This window comes from Taeniopygia guttata, chromosome 4 (assembly GCF_048771995.1).
Source record: "Taeniopygia guttata chromosome 4, bTaeGut7.mat, whole genome shotgun sequence".
NCBI classification, from domain to species: domain Eukaryota; kingdom Metazoa; phylum Chordata; class Aves; order Passeriformes; family Estrildidae; genus Taeniopygia; species Taeniopygia guttata.
In genome coordinates, this window is record NC_133028.1 from 39,586,681 (window position 1) to 39,608,809 (window position 22,129).

At 34.4% G+C, this 22,129-nt stretch overlaps 1 protein-coding gene across 3 annotated transcripts in view; it reads left to right on the plus strand.

The window, feature by feature from the left end:
• The window catches only part of FSTL5 (follistatin like 5), a 269,497-nt gene that overhangs the window by 190,576 nt on the left and 56,792 nt on the right, over positions 1-22,129 (plus strand). For all 3 annotated transcript variants that reach the window (XM_041715855.2, XM_041715856.2, XM_072928440.1), the window contains exons 8-10: positions 12,517-12,637; positions 19,678-19,839; positions 21,751-21,885. In XM_041715855.2, the coding sequence (XP_041571789.2) occupies positions 12,517-12,637; positions 19,678-19,839; positions 21,751-21,885 (418 nt within the window). The remainder of the gene's footprint in view (positions 1-12,516; positions 12,638-19,677; positions 19,840-21,750; positions 21,886-22,129) is intronic.

Below are 22,129 nucleotides of genomic sequence, written 5' to 3' on the forward strand. Positions count from 1 at the left end.
ATTGTGGTCTTTAAGTCTCTTACATCTCCCGTGGCTCAACCAGTGTCTTCCTGGGACCTTTTTTTTTCATTTCACAGGCTATCCATGGGGGTGATGTGTTTGTAGAAAAGTCAGAGAAAAGATAAAAAAGGCAGGAGAATGACACAATTATACAGTGTACAATAGGTATCCCAACAATTAAAAATGAAATTCCAGTTGCAATCATCAACCCAATTTTCATTATAGCCCTTGTCCCCACCCCACAAGTCACAAGGATTAAAATATGGATATCGGCCAGGAAGCTAGCCTTGATTTTGTAGTGATTGGAAATGTTCTGAGATTTGATCGGTGATTTCCTTCTTTTTGGCTTGGGCTTCTTGAAATGTTGATGTTGCATGGGGAATGGTAATGCAACACTCAGTTTCAGTAAGAGTTAACATTCTACATATTCCTTGTTCCTTTAATAATAACATATCTAATGCCAACTGATTTTGTAAAGCCATTTTTGACACTTTTGGTCTTGCAAGTTCAGCCCTAGGAGCAGATGCTTGGCTCAATTACCTGGGGGCATGTACCTGCCATGTAATATTTCCTAAATCCCATTGGTGTTGTATGAGAACTACAGAAGGTGTAAAAAATACTAGAAGTCCCAAAGCTATATTTTTCCCCTACTGTATAATACTCACATCTATTACTGATCAATTCCCATCTTTTTTCAGGAGAACATGTTTTCTGCTGTGTCTTTCCAGATACTGAATAATGAAAGATGAAATTTGGGTAAATGGATGGGAGTACTATCCTTCACCTTAGACCAGTGTGCTCAGTTAGGCACATCCCAAAGCTAATCCAGGTGGTGCAGGATAGCTGAACATCCAGATGTCTATCAAGTACATTTGGGGCTTGAATTTAGGAGTAACTATATTCTTTTCTGTTTCAGGCAACAGAACTTTTATCATACTTTTTTTTTTTTCACTCTTGCCCATCTTCCCTGTATTTCAAAATTAGTGGAGCTGTTTTATATTTTGTGTTACAAAATGACTTCTAAAATACTTAAGCCTCTTTTCTTCACTCCCATAGTATCTTTCTTCCTTAAACTTTTCTTTCAGTTAAAATTCCTTGTTTTCTCTGTTATTTTCTATATATCTATATAAAGATGCGGGTTATGTCTGCGTTCAATATTGGTGTTACTAGCAAATTCATTTTGTGCTATTAATTTCTGATTAGGTCATCAAAAAATTGCAGTTCAATTTTTTTGTATGGTTATAGACCTCACTTCTGCTGTATACATCCATCAATTGGGTGAAAAACAGCATCATTTCTGAATATATTTATTACTAGTTACATATTTATTTCTGCACCTTTTCCAGATCATTTTGCAGTAGTTTTGCTATCCTAGTAGACTTAATGCTTTTCACAGCTTTCAGAAGAATTATGTGAAAGGGTTTTATAGCCACAGAAAGAATACTGAGCTTTTCAGGTTATTATTTTAGAAAAGAAGTCTTGAAAGAGCAACCTGACTACACTACAGCTGGCAGTAAAGGTCATTCCTTCTTAAGAGCATGAGAAAGATGCTTTGTTAATAATGGCCTCCTGTGGCTCACAGTCCTGACTTTCCAATCATTGCTATAGTACATTAAATAGGAGGGCTATATCACCAGCAATAAAAATGCTTTGATATCCAGGAGTCAGTTTCATTGAACAGAGAGGCACAATTGCTTAAATATGAGGAAAAAAAAAAAACAAAAACCAAAAAAAACCACAAAACCAGACAAATCCTGTCTGGCCCACTCTCACAAGCAGCCCAGAATGAAAAATTAGGATAGGTAGGACATAATTACCTGGTGGGATTCTGGCTTAACTGGCATTAATATATTTTCAAAAATAATAATACTTTTTAAAAATACTGCAGAAGTGTACAAGGGCATTTATTTAGTACTGACTTAAGAAGAAAATTTCTACCCACCTAAAATATAATTGGTACCATTACTTGCAAAAGTGAACAGGAAGAAAATTGTTTGTCTAGACAAAGTCTGATCATTTTGTGAACTCTGACTGGATAACGACAGATTTTCAAATTATGATATTTAAGATTTCTCTGAATAAAACTGGCCAGTGATCTATCTACTCATATACCTGACACCCTTCAAATCTAAATTTAATCAGATTTTCAGACTGATTTATCTTTCACCTGTTCATTTTATCACCTTCCTGTGTATTCTTCCTTCTTTTTCATTTTTGTACTGTTCTTACATTACTATCTTTATAATCTAGGACTGCCTTTTCAAAAGGATTCATTCAGAACTTTTTTTGTTTGGGTATATACAAGAGCCTTTGTATCCATAGCAGAATGTTTTCATTGATCTGTTCAAAAGGCGAGATAAAGTATTCTAAAGGTTTTCCTAATTTAGTATGATTTAGGAAACAGATCTATTAATGATGTCCATCTGATTCTCCTTTCAGGTATGCCTGGCATAATACTACAACCAGAAGCAGGGAAGTTGAAACAGTGCTTCTAAATAATATCTAATTTGGTTTGGTATAAAATAATTGTCCTTGAGTAAGGAGAATTCAGGTGAATTTACAGAAGATTACTGAATCTACATTCTTTATTATACTTTTATGGATAACAAGAGATAGAAGTGATTGGATTTTTTGACACTTACTCAAAAGCACCTGCTAAGTATATTTTTGTTTTGTTGGTAAACATTTTTTTAGAACTTTCAAAGGGAAAGATAGTAATATTTTCAAATTATGAGCATTTGCTATAGTTACTTAATAAGTCTTGAAGAGAAAAAATATATTTTTTACATAGAAAATGAATTTCATAGTACCTTAATAAAATCAGTCTTATCACTCTCATCTGAAATATGTTTTCTTGTCTGGTTTTAAAGCAGATTTGTGTGTCCATTTTTATTTCAAATAGTTCTGTTATTTAAGTGGGAGGAGGCTATGTCTTCCTTTCTAGAATATGTTCTACTTCTAGGCAAAAATCTGTCTTTACAGACCTGTTTATGTTCATGAGAAATAGAATGGAATTGCCATACTCTGGCACAGTACAATAGCAATGCCATCCGACTTTTGTCTGTAAGATGCTTAAAATTTTGTGCAGCAGTTTGGCAAATGCTATGAATTTTGTGAAGTTCCTACTATTGTAAGCTATAGTTAATGAAAGATGACTGAAATCCTATTTTGACTTCACATTTTTAAGATAATATACATAACTGTAACATCAGATGATAAATTCATTCATGAAAAAGACTTTGAAGTTTAACCTGTGATTATTGAATAATTAACATGCCAAAAGGAATGCAGGGAAGAAAAAGCTGCCTTTTCTCCCACCCCTCTGTATTAACAGAGACCTAATTTCTGACATGGATTCTGTGATTAGTTGTCAACAGCTAATGATAGAGTTATAACTGGAGTAAAATATAATTGAAACCAAGGGTTAGCTAGAGAAAAAGAGCTTTTGTACATTTCAGTTTTCCAAAGTAAGACTGTACTGTATATAAGAAAAAAATCATATTATGGTATTTCAGTAATACAATTTTATATGGTGACAGTAGCATAGAATCTTCTTAATGAGTAGTGCTGTCTCATTGTTTAAAATGAAAGCTAAGAACAAGGGTGAAAAAAGAAAATATAGTGTATATAGCTTCAAATATAGTTTATATAGCTTCATGTTTTGTAAAGGACTTGCACTTCTAAAAAAATTTTGGTCCCATTACAGAAAACACTATTAGAAAAGAAAAATTTAATTACAGGAGACAAATAAGGGTTTACTAAGAAGTAATATTATTTTGGTACGTCTTGTAGAAACTAGAAGTGTGCTAACAAAGGGTTAGCTATTGTTGCAGCAGTCAAAAAGTGCTTATTGTGATTGGCAGAGCAGTGGTAAAATTGAAGTAATGGATGTCTCAGAGAAGAGGGAACCTGTTAATTTAAAGGGAGCACAGTAACGTGGTCATGACTCAGTGTGATGGTGTCATTTGCACATAAATTTTTATATTAGTGTTTCATTTAACTGGAGTTTGTGGTCTTATTTTTAAACTGTGCAATTGAAAGTATTTGTGTTCAGGTTTTTTTTTTTAGAACTATTATAATGCATGGGAAACATGTCTGCCTCTATTAGGTATTTTGCTTTTGAATAATACACAGTTTACCTGCAACACGATATAGTAAATGTTTTATGTATAACAAATATGAGCATTTAATAATAGCTAAGTGTATCAGCAATATTTATTATGACTATTCACAATCCCTTTTGAAATGTGGACATTCCAACCTCATTTTATGACTTGAACACAGACGAGTTGTAACAGAAATACATGTAACAGCAAGAAGAAACAGATACATCTTATTGATAATAATGTATAGAAAGGAATGAAATTTTTCTAGTTCAATATTATGCTATTGCCTTTGTGTATGAAAAACCATCAAAATACATGATATTTGTAGGCTTATCATAACATCTTGGCTTCATATCCGTAAAAGAATGGAAATCCTACTTGATACAGCTCTAGAATATATGTTTGTCAGTGCCACTATATGCTGAAAAATTTTATTTTTTTTACTGAAAACTTTTTGAACAGTCTAATTTTTCTTGTTTTATACCAGGATGTTCTTCCAATGTCTTACAGGATGATACAATGATACTAAAAATATCAGACTTCATTTCAGCATAAATGGGAAACAAAACAAACAAAAAAACTAACTCCAAAGCAAAAGAATTTTTCCTGAAAAAATAGTTTCTGTGTTTACAGTAAAAGGTTGCTGCCAATGACCTTGAAGTGTCTTTTCTTTCATTGATATCAGGGAATCAATCTTGCCAGTAAAGATTTCTTGTGATAAAGACTTAGACTGATGGACATGGATTGTTGTATTAGTGGTTTGAGCAAAGGCAGTGTGTGTGATTGTTAGATAACCAAGATAAGTATTAAATGTAAATTGTGTCAGCTTTCAATATTTTATTAGTGAAAATTCAGCCTCTATTTGTAGTGCTCCAGTTCTGAGTGCTTAGTTCAGGTGACTGGAATTTGCTGTTTATTTAAAAGGTTCTAAGAAGAATATTTCAGAATTATTGAGTGTGCCAGTCTTGGCTAAACCTTTATTAAGTGAAGCTGCTTTGCTGGCATTCAAATGGCCAATATTTTGATTTTATAAGAAGAGAGAAAAGGATGGCAAGGAATGGATGTCATTCACTTTGTTGTATGTAATCAGGTGTGTAGTTGAAAAAAAAATTGTTTGGTGTAGGAATCACATCCAGAATCTAAGCATGTATGTGCCCATTTCTTACATGATGTTCTGGATAATAAACTGACACAAGTGGGATTGTATTAATAACCCAAGTAATGTGTGACTGGCCCTGTTTTCTTTCTACTGTTATCTTTAGATAATACATTAATGCTGAATTTAAAATGAGATATCAAATTTAGAAAAACCATGTGAGTTAAAATAGGCCTTTTTCCCCCCTAGTATGCTAAGAATGGGCCAAAGTGAATAATTTTGATTCTTAAATAATTTTAAGGTACTAGGTTTACTTGTTTTTCCCTGCCACCTTCCCTGATAGATCCTCTTCAGCCGCCACATAGTAGGGGAATCTCAACCAATATATATCTTTTTTTGCTTAGGTAGTTTTGTCTGCAAGATATTTAAAAGTTGTTTGAAAATATTTTTTTTTGTTTGTTTGTTGGTTTATCACATGTACATAAAGGAGTTTGTGACAACCTGAAATTTATCCCACAGGGCTTTTGTGGATTGCATAAACCTTGAAGACATTCTACCTACTTGTCTGTCTCACTCCTGGATAATTCATAAATACATGAGATTGACTAGATAATAATTGGATGAAAAACGGAGTAATACAAAAATTTAAGGGTTATTTGTTTTCTTTCTTTTGTAGATTCTCTTGAGTTTGTAAAGAAACATCTGGAGAAATTTGTTTCTATGAAATAAAATGGGGTTTTTTTCTTTCAAGATGAGTATAGCTCAGGAACCAAAGACATTAATTATTTGCAATATAAGAAAAGGGATTTGGACTGATTCAACTAAAACTGAAATCCAGTGTTTTATGTAATAACAAGATTAAAAAATCTAATAAACTTTATACATTAAAGCTAAATAGTTTGTAGTATAAGTATTTGAAAACAGATTAAATCTTAGCAAAATCTAATTACATACTGTGATGTTTTTAGAATCAGAAAAATTTAGGGAATAGTCAGTGATTTCTTTGCACTCTTTCTACAAATAACATGTCTTTAAAAAAGGAAAGTAGAAATGGGGATGTGCTTGCTAAATGCTCATTCCACAAATCTAACTCTAAACTCAGTCACATTACAGGGTAAATTACATCAGTGCTTCTGCTTCCCTGGGCCCTCCTAATACTTAGATACACTTTGGAATATGATCCAAGTGAACTGCATAGTGCAAAGCTAGTTTCTCTTTGCAGAACTAGCTTGGGGTGTAATAATAACTACATCTAAAATTAAAGCTGACTTTAAAAAAAAAGGAACAGTTTGGGGGAATGATAATAAACTGTGGTAATTGGGTAATTATTATAAATTCATCTCATTGGTTAAGAGCTTAACTGGAAAAATATGTGAGAAATTAATGTCAAATAGATTTATCCGATTAAATCTGATTATATAACAATTTAGTTTGTTAAAAAGAAGTAAAAGTTAAATGGTATATGAGTCATTCTGAAGATCTCTCTGTAACATGAAGCAATAAAAAAGACAGCTGTATCAGAGCATGCTGAATTTTCCATTTAAAATATACTGCATCTACTCAGTTGGAGATTTTGAATGTCTAAATAAATTAGCAGTCCTTATTGCCGGTTCATCACAAGATAGCATAAAATTACGGAGTTTTTGGGGAAGTAAAAGGTTAGTGATGTTTTATGTCTAGCCTCAAGAGCTCTAGTACTTTGGCAAATCTCTCACTTATGTCTAGTGTCTGCTATAAACAAGAAAAAAATTCCAAATTCTCTTTACATATCTACATATCAAATGAAGTCATTATTCTCATTGGTGATCTAACACTGAGGTATTTTATTTCACTTTTCTGTGTCATACCTCTTCAGGTTCTTAATAGGCTTGAACATTGTTGGATTTCAAAACTGCAAAACCAATTTTTAATCAACTGGCATTTTTTGAAAAGCACAAAGCACTTGCATGTTTTGTGCAGAATAATGGATATTACCATTTATTAGCTGTTACTATTTCCTCATGAAGTGAAACTGCAGTCCTTATTGTATCCCAGAGAATAAAGGGAAAATCATACATATCTAATTAATTATTTAAACAGGTACAGTGTTCTTACATTCATTTATAGTCAGAGAAATAATCTTTTTTTCATATTTGCTGAATACAGCCAAATCCTGCTCAATTCAACTACTGGCCTGGGCTCATGCATTACAAAGTCTTATTTCAGGAAGCAAGAATAGAGGGTGACCTCTGCATTGAGCATTTGTAATACAAGCTTAGGAAGGCATGAAGACTTTTTCAGCATGGGAGATTTAGTTAGATGTTCTGAATTACTCACCAAATGTTCACCACTTTTCCCAGTCATCAGTAGAGAAAGGCTATTTTGAAGTATTGAGATACAGCCTTTGTAAAATTCAGTCACTATTTGCTTTTTTCTTTCTGTTCTCCCCAGTGTCAAGAAAAGAGGAACCAATGAAATGCTTGAAATGTCTAATTGTAGCTAGGAAGTTTGTTTTCATGGTCAGCAGAGAGAGGTGGGTGGCAGCTAAAACAGTGAGCAGTGACAGATCCACTGAACCATCCCATAAAAGGATTTTGCTACCCTGAGCTTTCTCAAATGACTGTAAAAGAAGCTTAGGAAGATTAATTTCCTTTGACTAAAACTAGTCTGCATTAGTGGTCATGAATTGATGTCTGGTGTTATATTCTTGAGAACAGTGTCAAGATTTTGTCACTTTCTACTGCATACACTGTACTAGTGCTTATGTTAGACTGTGCACCTTCCTTCTTTAAGCTTTGGCATGATTTGCAATTTTCTGTCAGGCTGATTCTTCAACCAGTGGACTTACACTAGATTCATGATTTGTTCTTATTGCAGCTGTAAAATTTGAGACCGAGAAGGTATGCAAAATTTGTTCTTATGAAATGTAGGTTTTATTTTCCCTCCTAATCTAGAGGGAAAACTTAAAAAAAAACCCTTGGACTTCTGCCAAATGCAATTTTTTTCGGTGTTCTTTGTGGAATATAGTTTCTTTGTGACAGTCAGAAGTAAAGTGCAGAGTTGCATTGCTTTGCCAATGTAAACAGAGAAACTGATTACTTGGGAAATAGGAGTTGTAACATTGACATTAGCACAAAAAGAATGAGCTGAGTTTTTCTGGCAAATGAACCATACATTAATGAGTATTTTTAAAAATTATTTCAGTTAACCCTCAAAAGGTTACCTACTCTTTGTGTCCTTGTAATAAAGGAAGTTAGAGATACTAAAAAATATATAAAATATGAGCAAGAATGTGACATGAGCATTACTGGTACTTCCATGAGTTGACTGAAATAAAATGAAGAAAGCTTGGAGGGTTGTAGAGGAAATAAAGGGGAACATATATACTGGTTGTGTTTTACAAGCAAACAACAACTGTTCTGAAAATATATGCTTGGTTTCAGTTATTGATACAGTGTTCACCTAGGAAATACAAAATTTTAACTCTTAGCTTCATATTTTCTACCTGATAATGTCAGAGACAGATGATGTGGGTTTTTTTGCCTTTCTCCATTAAAAAAAAAAAAAATCAAGTTTTTCCTTTAAAAATAAGGGAAATGCCCCTCACCCCTCAGAGTGTGTTATCATTATTATTTAACTATTACTGATAACCATCAAAAAAAAAACAACAACCCTTTTTTGTGGGTTTGTTAAAGACTGCAAATAGAAATAAAGGTAATATGAAAACAATGAATTAATAATATTTGGTGTTCACTGATTCAATTTATTAAGGACACAATAAACTATTTCTTTTTCTGTTTGAGGATAATGTAAGTAAGAAATCACATCTTCAGTTCACATAGACTATGTACATTTCTTTATTTTTTAAAATTTATTTATACAAAGCCAAAACCCCCAAAAAAGCTATTTAGGAAAGCAATTTATGGGCAAAAAAAAATGCTGGGAAAAAAAAAAAAGACAAACCAAAATGGCACAAACCAACTCCTAGTTTCTATGATGATGAACAATTCAAGCAGTCAGTTTCATTATATGGGGATAAAGCTAGGAACCGTCTTCCTAGAGCTGTTAATGAAGAAATGCTGGAAAATGGTCATAAATTCTTTCATATGCAAAGTGTTAGCATATGAAAGCCGATCATAAATCCCAAAGAAATAATTGCTGATTAAAAAACAAATATCACCTTTAGTTTCTGTTTTACAAACAGCAAGAGAGCAAAAGATTCACTATCAAATTGAAGTTTCTTTACTGTTTTATTAATTATTTGTTACATATATCACAATTTGTAAAATGTCAAGTTCTTCAGGAGAACAGATTTGCAGTGGAATCATTGTTAAGGTAATTGTTCAATTCTATCTTCATGTATGACAAAAATAATTAGAGTTTCTCAATGTAATTTTAGAAGTACCTTACCATTTCTCTTTGAGCAGTAGGAGAACAAAAATTGAGCTTGTAGTAATTTTATTTTTTTTACTGTAATCAAATATCTTTTCCAAAATGTAAAAAAAACCCCACTTTTCTGTATTTGTTGCTGTGGATTTTTGAAGGCTCTGTTTCAAAGATGTTTGTGTGTCAGTATAGATAATACAGGTTTTCTTAAATTACTCAGCTTGTGAGTTAGTCAATAAAACACTAAATACTTGTCAACATGCAGTGTCAAGTAGCTCTGTTTGTAATTCACCATCCCTTTTCAAATGCTGCTTACAACATTAAGTTCACTTTGTATTGAGTGCTTTGCTTTAATTAACAAAACAAACATTGAACTCAGTATAAAAATAAGCTAGGAACATTAGTTGTAAAAAAACCCAAATCAACCAGACAAAACTCACCACTACCAACAAAATATACTATCCATAAAATTCTAACTCTCTGAGTGTCATCATGTGTGAATTCCATTTAAATACTCATATAAAATAACCACAGGTGTGTTTCATCCATGGTTTCCACGAAAAAGAAGGGAGAAACCGTTCACAGGCACATATTTACTTTGAAAACAGCAATGGTACCTAAAGATATCATATGCCACAATTAATCAGTTAAAGAGCTGAAATAGGTAGGTATGCTTCATAGCAATATCTAGTAATTTAGCATAAGGAATGTTAAAGTAAACTAGTCTCCAGACTGCATTGTAGCAGCTGAATATTTATACACTCCATCTTATGCCCTATTTTGTTCACAAATATTTTTGGCAGAGATTAGGGAAAAAATTCCCAATGGCAAAACAATACCCATTTTCCAGATAAAATGTAAGTACCTGTAGTGTGGCTCTGTTGAATAGCTGTCCTTTCATCTTCCACTAATAGTGCTGTTGAAGAAGAATGCTTTGAAAACATGTGTTCAGCTAGTAAGGGGAAAAAGTAAATTGATCTTCTGCTTCATATATTTTAGAAAGAGATAAAGATCAAAACATCCAAGAAGGAAGTTTTTTGAAGTTTGTCAGGTGGGTTATTCTAAAGGGAAATTACATCGGTTTGCATCATCAGTTAGAAATGAAGTCTTAAGGAGGGTGCCTTTTTTGATCTTTTCCGTAGCAACATGTAATGGTGTATTGAAGATCTGGTAGAAATATTTTGTGTGTAACAAAAGTGCTAATATAGAAACCTATAGTTATCTTGAGAAAGTCAACTTATTGATAGTATTATTTGATTATTGATAGGTTTATTTTTAGGTGAGTTGTTTTCTTCTCCCATGGAACAAGTAGCAGACTTGTTGGAAGCACAGAGTTGTGCAATGTGAAATTTAGCTGTCCAGACATCTTTGGGTTAAGAAATACAGTGAAACATGTTTTTTGAATAATATTTTGAGTATATTTAAAGAAAGAAAACTGAAATTTAAAAGGAATTTCAAAGAGATTTTAGTTTTCATGTTTTAATTTTAGTCTACAAAAAGACTCAAGATGTTACAGTGAATATCATCATGAATGAAATGTGTGCATAAAAGCAGTGAGATTGTGTTCTCTGAATAAAAACAAAAACTGGAAAGTGAGAACTGAAAAAAATAAATCCCAAAAAGTTGGGAAAGTTGTAGGTGAGATTATGGAAGAATACAAGAATAGTCATAGTGACCCAGAGGTTAATGTAGCCCAGTATTTTGTAATTTTTAAGATCCAAAGGACAGAATGTAAGAATAAGGCAGCACACGGTAATATTTTCTATGAAAGTTCTTTTACTGTGCAATTTAAAGTGACTGAGGTATTGTAGCTGAAGTTTTTTGGTTTTGCAAGCTTTTGATAAAGTCTTCATGGATTTAAGGACTTTATAGAGAAGGTTACAAAGTTTGTGAAGAAACAAGGAAGAACTGGATGGGGTTATAAAGCTGAGGACAGCCTTGGCTACAGAGACCATGAGATGTCAGAGTCAAGGAGTCTAAGAGGGGACAGCAGGGCAAAAGGCAATACAAACATGGACTTGAGGAGAGGAGACTTCAGCCTGTTCAAGGATGTGCTTGGAAGAACTCTATAGGAGATCACGCTGAAAATAAAAGGGGTATAATATGGATGGTTGGTTTTCAAGGATGACCTCCTCTATGTTAAAGAACAGGCCTTCACAATGAACAGTAAATCAAAAGCAGCAAGAAATCTGTATTATTGAACAAGGAGGTCTTGACATAACTCAAATGAAAAGAAAAAGGTGTAAGGAATGACAGGTGACCCAGGAGGAACCTGGAGACACTATTTGAATGTGCAGATAAGGAAAGATGAAGCCATCCCAGAACTGGATCTAGTCCAGAGATATGAAGGTCCACAGAGTTTCAGGACTATATCAGCAGCAAAAGAAAAGGGAAAATATGCCTTGGTCTTGATCACAAATATTTGCTTTCAGGAATCCAGAACCCTGAAATCAGTTTACAACAGTAGTGCTTCTGTAATGTATCAGTGAATCTAATGAGAAGAACTGAAGAAAACAAGGATTTTTTTTTTTTTTTTTTTTTTTTTGGCCATGTCTGCTCATTACAAAGGATGACAACGCTTCCACAGGATGTCATTTAACTCGTAGATTTAGTTTTTCTCTCTGGTCGGATGCAATTCTCAACAGCTTTTCTTCTGCAAATAACTGTCATAGCTAAGTAAACATATTGCTTCTGCTGAGTTAAACTAGTTGTTAAAATAAAATTTGTATTTTCTTTTACAGTCACAATATATGTAGCAAGATTAAACAACTCTACCATTCACAAGTATAATGTTTGAATTTCAGATTACTGGCAGATATGCTGGTTTAATATTTGTGATGTGTGATGTCTGATATTTGCATCACAGCTTTGTTGCCCAGATGATGAGCGTAATTACTGTAGAGATGTGGGTTTAATTATGATAACCTTGTTTTTAATCTTTCTTGGTAGGATTTTGGAGATGATGGGTCCTTGTACATCACTAAGGTTACCACAACTCATATGGGAAATTACACCTGCTATGCTGATGGGTATGATAAGCTCTACCAAACTCATATTCTCCAAGTGACTGGTAAGGAAAAATGTTCTAATTATCAAGTCATAAGAAACTTGAATTTTGTTAAGCAGATATATTGTTTCTGTTCTTCTTTTTTTTGTACTGTGTTACATCTTAATAGAAAAAGGTACATTTCTTCATTGCTCTTCTTCAAGTAACTTTAAAAGTAATTAAAAACAAAAATTTTAATTTATTGCTTCCATAGAATAATAACTATAAAAATGTGTAATGATAGTCCAGAGGACTTGCTTTGCACCTGTGATATTATGCAGAACAGTAAGTAATTTATATATACATATACACACAGATAAAATAGGTTTTAGTATTAATTTAGTAACCTGGGTAACATGCTGGGAAAATTAAATGTGTAAGATTCTCGTGTTAAGAATGTTTTGTTGAATATAACATTAATAGAATGCACTTCCCTGAAGATTTTGTAATTGATGTAGGCTTCTAAATTCACATTTATGTTGTTGAAATTTAACCATGATTTTAATAGATTAACTTGAGGCACCTGGATTTGGTAACTTGATCTTTACATTTTCCTACATTTGTTCAAGTTCCATTCATTGAATTCTGTACTTGGACAAAACTTAACTGCTCTGTTACTGGTACCCTGAAGAAAGGCCTTTGCCTTCTCTAGAGCTGGTGTACCCCCTCCTTTTTCTTATATGCAATTTATTTCCTAAAGTATTTTAAGGAATTCTTTTCCTCTGATGAAGCGTCTGCTTTATCATCATTGAGATTTAATATCTTTTTTCTTTTTCTTAGAGTGCTTTCATGTTATTTCAATTCATATTTATCTTTGACTCTTAAGAATCCCTTTCTGCTGTAAACTACCAGTGTTTATCATTCCATGTTGTTGTTTAATCCTATCTAGAATCATGTTTGACCTCAATCTTCTCCAAATTTACTTTGCATTAAGAGGCTCTGTTTCTCTCCTGAGGCGTACTCTAGCCCTAGTTTCCTGGCCACTGCTGTTACCATCATTCTTTGTTTGGTTGGCTCTTAATCAGTTGCATAAACCCTTATGAGGCTGACTTTTTTTAACATCCGAGAATGATGAAATATTTTCTTTTATTCTTATCTTTAATGTACATACATATGAAATACAGCTTCCAAGATTATTTGGGCTTTTAGTATGATTTGTTTTTCTTTTATTAGCCTTTCTACCCGCCCCCCTTTCTGTTCTTAATATCTTCACATTTTAAATTCATTTGACGCTTAGTACTTGTTTGCAGTTTTTTAAACATTTAATCTCTGCTGTTATGTTTCTCTAGAAAGCTGGCTCGTAATATTTCTCTATCCATATATTTCAACTTTTTTCCCCCAGTTTCTTCCCCTCCTGAACCACAACAAATTGTTCATTGAGTGCTGTCCCTGAGCTAATGGGGACATGGCATCAACATCTTTTCCTCCAAATTTTTCTTCTGGGATTATTTTCTGTCATTTAAAAAGCCAGATATCAACTACTGGCTAAACTAATGAGAAATGCATTTTATTAATGCTTTAGATCCTGAAGATATAGCAGAATTATTGGCAAGCTAAAGATGCTAGTGGGTTCTTGACCAACATTCTCCTCTGTTTCATGGGGTTTGGTTTACCTTAAATTATTAACAGAATTATATTCTTATCAACATATTTCAGACCAATCCCAATGTGTAAATAATCCCCCAGAGGTGTGTAGCAAGAGTTAAAAAACTAGAATTCATGTTTGGCTCAGTTCAGTGCATAATGAAGCAAAACTCTGCTCAAGTTGAAGAAGGTTTCTGCAAGACTTGAAAATCAAGAAACATAATTTGAGAGAGGTGAAGGAGGACAAATGTAGGTTTTTCTGGTGATAATGTGTCTGTCAGGAAATTGGTTTTTCATCTGGAAACCACTGTAAACCTCAGATAGCTGCTATTCCAAAAGCTGGCACTGGAGTGGTACCTTCCTAAATGATTTCGGATGTTGATATTTTGGGGAGCAAGAAACAGGAAAAGGAGACCTTTCAAGAAATAGGATTATTTGCTGTGCATGTTGTGGATAAATTGAGTTAAATCCACTGAGATTAAAGGTCAAATGAACAGCTCTTCCACAGTTTAGAGCTGTACTTCTAAGGAATAATCTTCTTAAGCACAGGCATGACGGTCAGTACTTGTAGCTGTGATAATGACTAATTAATATAATGATACTTGTATTAACTGGAGAGTCAGTCAAAAGGTTAATGGGATAATGAGACTACGTTGATCACAAAGATTTAATGTGCAGGTTCAATGAAAACATAGTAATTAGATTTTTAAGTTCTTTCTTGGTTTCCATTTATGTACAGCTATATATTTTTAGAAAAAAAATTACTATAGTTTAGGCTAGTATGCAATTATATAAATCTCATTTACTTTTAAGATTAAAATATAAGATATTTTTTATTTTGAATTATCTGGCACGTAGTAAAGAATAATGACCTTCCTTTGGAGTCTTAAAAATACATTAATGAGCACTGTAAAAGACTTGTTTTATAGTGAAATAGTAAGTCTACTCTTATACAAGTAATATGGTAAAGTAAATATTGTGAGCAACCCTTAAGTTGATATTTTAAACCTTTTCATATAAACTTAAAAAAAAAAAAAACTAAAATAATGCTCAAGAGGTTTTATAGCAAGTGCTAGAGCTACTGAATAGTTATGTATCCACCATATTTGGAACCAAGAGTCTCAGATTGCTTTTTAAATTGAGAGATGAGGGATATAGAATTCACTCAATTATGTGTTATACTTTACTCTGCTAAATACAAATATGCAGTGTCTCCCCTCCCTTTTTAACCTCTGTCATGATCTCTGCCTTTTAAATTAAGCTTTTTTGGGTTTAGGTGATAGAACATATGTCTTTGAAAGTCAGCGTGAACAGTCACACTAATTGTGCACTTAAAATTTCATTTCTGGTGATATTTATTTATTATTTCTTGGTGAGTTACACCAAAAAAATCCAAACAAAACCCAACAAAATAGACAAAAAAAAAAAAAAAAGGACACCTTATTCAAATGAACCCCAAAGACTTTACACTGAACTTGTCACATCAAAGTAACTTCTTAGACTGAGCCCACAACTACACTTATATCTCAGTTGTCTGCAGCATGCCGTAGTGGCATGGTTCTTTCTTAGTGGAATATTACAAATAGTCTTCAGAGTAATATGAAATAAAAATTATAATGCAAAACAACGGTTGAAAAACATTTCTAGTTGTATAGATAACCTATCAGACACAGAGTTGCTGAGAAAAGAGAAAAATGGCAGCAAATAGAGGAAAGACCTGGCAAGAAGTAAAAACCCTACTGTCATTCAAGAACTTCTGTTGCTGGAAAAACAGTGCTAAAAGGAACAGGATCTACTATAGAAATAAGGGATGGTAAAAGAAAACTCAGACATATTTTCACCTGAGGAGGTTGTCTCCTCCCTTTCACATTTCCTAACAATCCTTAAGTAGTTAATTTAGCAAGAATAAAATTTTGTCATGCAAGGGGAGATTTTATTTGTTGGTTTAGGAAGATTGCAATTTTAGTTGTAATATTTTCTAAAACTTTTTTTAGCAATAATATTGCATCAGAAATATTGCATGCCTTTTGTCCAAATAAAACTAATATATTCCTCTTTCTTGACAATGAAAATTCTTTGAAATTGAACTGTTGAAAAAATTCTCTTTACATGTGCTCAGTAGAAGTCTCTCAAGGTGGGGAGTTAAATATCCATAAGGTTTTATATGCAATTAAAATATTTCACTGACACAAAAAGAGACATGAAAAATCCTGGCATATGTAGTCAAAACACAACTAATTGCAATGCCTTGCTATTGGTCTTAAAAGTTGTTTCTGTTGCTGAGATGCTTGAGAGTGTTCAGTGATGGCAGCCCAGACTCTAAGGAAGTGGAGGCCCTTCCTTTTCCAGAGACAAGGTGGACGAATAAACTATTTGGCTTTGGTGCAGTGGGAAATCTACAACATGAGGTAGGCTACCTAAAGGACCTTGTGTCAAGAAATGCTGAACAGGCGGACATGAAAACTGCACTTTAGTAAGTCAGGCAGAGTGAGACTGGGAACTGAGGTGCCAAAAAATGTTCAGACTACTGAATGTGCAGTCAAGCAGGGCCCACTGAAGAACACAATGGGGAAGGCAAGCTCTCTCTCAGTATGGAGCACACAGACGCTATGCAAAAGGAGACAGAAGAGGGAAGAAATGGAGGAGAAATGGGAGTGGGAATGTCAGGCTTGAGATAAAAAATTAAGATCCACTTCTATGAAAGCAAAGTCCTTTCCAGAAAATCGATAGAAACCTTAAATCTCCGATATTTATGTGCTCTTCTTCCCACTGGTAGTCTAAGAAACTAAAATCCATATTATCTAATTTTTAACCTTTTCCCATGTTATTATATTACATTTTTGCAATTTGCATATTGGAATTATTTTGAGAAGACTATCCTCTCTAACTGGATTTAAAATATCCCTGAAGCCTACTGATTTTTGCATCCTGTCTGAGATAAGGTATATTTGTGTATTTCTTGCAATGTAGAAATGTAAGGCATTTCTATGATCTAATGGGACAGCATGCTGAGACATCTCTTGTAAATAGTTGAATAGGATTTGAAAATATTTAGTCTCATGCCAAAATAGACACAGATAATTTTTGATCTTGTTATCTTCTTTCATTATCAACTGATACTTCATCCTCTACCTAGCTGTTTTTGTGACAACCTAAGTATTCCACGTTTTTAGAGCTGCATTAAACAAAATTTTTTTGAATAGGAAATACACTTTCTTAATCTTATTACAATTAATTTTTTTTTATTCTTAGAAAAAACCTCATGCAAGTTGTCTCTATAAAAAATTATAGAGATATATAGATATATGGTGACTATAGATAAATAGTTATTTATCTTAAAAATTTGCGTAGCAGAATTTTTAAATCTTGCATAACCATTGATTAGCAATAGGAATATGTCCACTGTGATGTCATATGTCCTCTCTCTGACACTATTGGTATATGTAGAAGATTTTTAATTGGTAAGCAAATACTGCAGCAAGTTTTAAACCCTTGGAAAAGTGATGTCAGAAATTCTTATATTTTGTTAAGAAAATCATAAGACTAGTCTTATACATAGTATCATAGAATCTGCTGAGTTGGAAGGGACCCATCAGGATCATTGAGTCCAACTCCTGGCCCTGCACAGTACAGCCCAAGTTGCACCATAAGCCTGAGAGCATTGTCCAAACACTTAATGAACACTGACAGGCTGGTGCTGTGACCACTTCCCTGGGAGCCTGTTCCAGTGCTGAGCCAACTTCTGGGTGAAGATATTTTTCCTGATATCCAGCTTAAGCCTTCCCTGACATAGTTTTCATGCTCCTTGTCCAGGTCCTGTCACTGGCCACCACAAAGAGATCAGTGCCTACCCCTCCTGTTCCCTTCACGAGGAAGCTGTAACTGCAATGGGGTCTCCTCTCAGTCTCCTCCAGGCTGAACAGACCAAGTGCCCTCAGCCACTGGTCATATGGCTTCCCCTCAAAATCCTTAATGATCCTTGTGGCTCTGCTTTGGGCATTCTCTAACAGCTCAATGTCCTTTGTATATTATGGTGCCCAAAACTGCACACAGGACTTGAGGTGAAGCTGCCTCAGAGCAGAGCAAGAGAATCCCCTCCCTTGCCCAGCTGGTGATGCTGTGCTTGATGCTCCCCAGGGCATCCTAGGTTGGCCCTCCAGGCCACTGCTGACTCCTGTTCAACTTGCCATCAGCCAGGACGCCCAGGTCCCTTTCCACCGCACTGCTCTCCAGCACCTCATTCCTCAGTTTGAACAACCAACCAGGGCTGCCCCATGCCAGGTGCAGAATCTGGCATTTTCCCTTGTTAAACTTCATACAGTTGATGATTTCCCGTCTCTCTAATTTGTTGAGGTCTCTCTGCAGGACCTTTCTGTCCTTGAGGGAGTCAACAGCTTCTCCCAGTTTGGTGTTATCAGCAAAGTTAGTATTCCTTCAAGTCTTGTGCTGTGTCCAAGTCTTTAATGAAGATGTTGAAGAGAACTGGGCTGAGGATTGAGCCCTGTGGAATCCCACTAATGACTGGATCCCAGCCAAATGTTACTCCATGCACTGTAACTCTCTGTTCCTGACCCTTGAGCCAGTTGTTCGCCCATCACATGGCATGGTTATGAATCTGTGTGAACATTTTGTCCAGAAGGATGCATGTCTTGTGTAACATCTTAATTAATGATCTGAATAATGGGGCAGAGTTCTACTTTCAACATTTTGTAGATGCCACTAGACTGAGAGGCATGGCTGATAGACTACAGGCTCATGCTGCTATTTGTAGAGAGTTGACAGGATGGACAAATGAACCAGAAGGAATTTAGGAAGTTTAACAGGAAGTGCAGGAGTCCTGCACCCAGGGAGAAACAACCCCGGTGCACCAGTATAGCCTGAAGACCACCTAGTGGAAAGCATCTTGGCAGGAAAGAACTTCAGAGGGAAATCAGACTGAATATAAGCTAGTGATGTGTCCATATGTTAAAGAAGGAAAGTGATGTCATGGGTACAGAAGATCTTTTCTGAACAGGTATAAAGAATTATAAACCTTAACAGATTTGAAGCAAGTGGAAGGGATTGTTATTAAGTGATTTGGAAGGAGGCGAAAGGTGGGGATGAAATGTTATGATTTGTGAAACAGGACAATTAAAATCTTATATACAATATACCACGACTCACTAATTGTACTTTAGTAATATTTTATAAAGAAATCTAAGGAAAAATAAAAATCTTATTTCTCAACCGACAACTATTGAAGAACTGAGGCTTTTTTCTTTGATCCACAGTGAAAAGAAGTTTTTCTCACAGAATATTTTTTTCTGCTTCATAAACATTCTGAGACAGAATTCTGCATTGAATGTCACTGTATATCTGACGAATACCACGTCTGTGTGTAGTTATGTATAGCTGTAGGGGTCTTCAGAATTGCTTATATTTATTTTTCTTAAAATGAAGATTACGTTCTCCACTAAATTAAAATTGTTTTCTGTATTCAGTTCCACCAGTTATCCGAGTCTATCCAGAAAGCCAGGCAAGGGAGCCAGGTGTGACAGCTAGCCTTCGGTGCCATGCTGAAGGTATTCCCAACCCACAACTTGGTTGGCTGAAGAATGGAATTGATATCACTCCAAAGCTGTCCAAACAGCTAACTCTCCAAGGTAAAGGGGTATATTTATTGGTTTCTACACTTTGCTACTCTTTTATCCATGCATAATTTCCATACTAGCTGCCCTTTTTCCATAGTTTTAACAAAGGCTAAGCTAAAATATTTCAAAATGTTCTTCCAGTTACTCCCCAAGACATGTCTTTCTGCTTTCTCTTTGTTAGAATAATGATTTTATTTATTGGCAGGATTACCAGTAAATTCCGATATGCTCTTTGTTTGAAAATGTGCAGTATCCGCGTTGAGCAGGCAGTCCAAGACCTGGTCCCAATCAGAACTGATAAGAATCTTAATAAGATTTGGGGACCTGATAGTAGAAAGGATTGGAGGAGAAATACTTGAAATGGATGTGCTGTTTGATGAAGGTATCAGCAGGCCTCTGCGGAAGTGCAAAGACATTGCGTACACACACACAAGCCCTACCTGCTCCCCAAAAAACCCCAAACCCCTTAAACCCCAAAAACCTGAAAAAAACCCATAACAAAACAAAACAAAACAAACCCTAATCAAAAATTCCCAGCCAAAACTAAAGGAAAGTCTTACTTTTAGCACCAGTTTATTTCTATGAATCTTCAGGGCCCAGCAAAATTAGTGGACCTGTCCAGTATAAAATCTCCATGCTTCTTCAGTCTTTCTGGTAATTTTTGATCAGCCACAGGAAAAAAAAAAAAATCTCCTGCTGCTCATGTTCCCTTGAAAACTTTCTCTCACTCATCAACAAAGCCAGGATGTGTAGTTAGCATAGGACAGCACTCACCTTGCACTGTAAGAAGCAGTGGGAGAGATATGGCAAGTGCTTCTCTGAGGTGTTACTTCCACTGCAGGTGTCACAGTCCCCTGTTCTTTCATGTACAACTCTTCTGGATATTTGTGAACAATTGCCTTGCAGAAACACTTTCTACTATGTGTAGAAAGTGATGAACTTCTCTTCCATAGGAACATTCTCTTATTTTTTGCTCTAGTGCTTGGAGGATTTTTTTTTGCCTTCCTGTCTATTCCATATATTTATGACAAATACATTAAAAGGATACTTCTCTAAGCAAAATATATTTAATTCAATTTTCTAGCATGGAATTATTTGAAATAAAATTTTGAAAATCTCATTAAATTTTCCCAGAGATTTTTCTGAGTAAAGCTATCTGTGCACTTGCTTCAAGCTAGAAGGATGCTACACCACAGGACAATGCCCCTTTTAGTCCATAGTTTAGAATACCTACAAAGCTTGATTTTTGTATAGTTCCTACAGCTGAACAAGTATACTATACTTAAAATTCAGTGCATCATTTTTCACACAATTATTTACATCACATTATTTAAAAGACCTTTGCCCATGAAACCTGGATGGTTTTTTGACATTCTTATGCAATGTGACATACAATTCCTGAGGTTTCCATAAGCTTCTACATTGACGTAGGTGAAAAATTTCAATGCATCTGTTTTTCTGTTGTTACATTGCAGTCACACAAAACCAAAACTAACTAGATGCCTCTGGTTAGGAGCAACAAATTAAAATTTTTATTTACATTGGATGTTTGGCCTGTGATATTCCTTGGGTTATTTTGTGTAAAGGAAATGATGGTGTCTGGTAACCAAGTGCAACATAATCAAAACCTAATATTTACCTGACTTAAAAAAGAAATCATAGTAATTTAAATATATATAAAACCTCAGATTGATATTTGACTCTGAAGTACAAAATCAGCTGAGGTACTCTGAATAACTGTGAGATGAAATAGTGCATGTAATTCACTTGCCAGTTGAATACCTTTGGACTAATTTGGCATGCCTCCAAGTTATGAACTCAGGAATGAAAATGGTTTAATTAGTGTAAGCAGAGAAACCCTTCTGAATTTATAATCTGAAAGCACTAGCATGTCTGCATGTTGATTTTTTCCTCTCCTTTCAGCAAATGGTAGTGAGGTTCACATTAGCAATGTGCGCTATGAAGATACAGGAGCATACACTTGCGTTGCAAAGAATGAAGCAGGGGTGGATGAAGATATTTCTTCTCTCTTTGTGGAAGATTCTGCTCGAAAGACTCGTAAGTATTGTGAGAAGTATAAAAATACATGTCGCCCACACTCAAACATATAATCAGTATTAAAACTAGGAAACATTAAATAAATTAAGTTTTTGTAGATAGCTGATTTAAAAAGATAAAGTTCAATTAAAAAGATAAAGTTTAATTAATGGTATCCAAGAGTCACTGAAGGCAGAGTGTGCAATCTGCAGTACATTTAGAAGTAAAATGAAATCTCTGATTCATTGTGTGAACCAATATATTT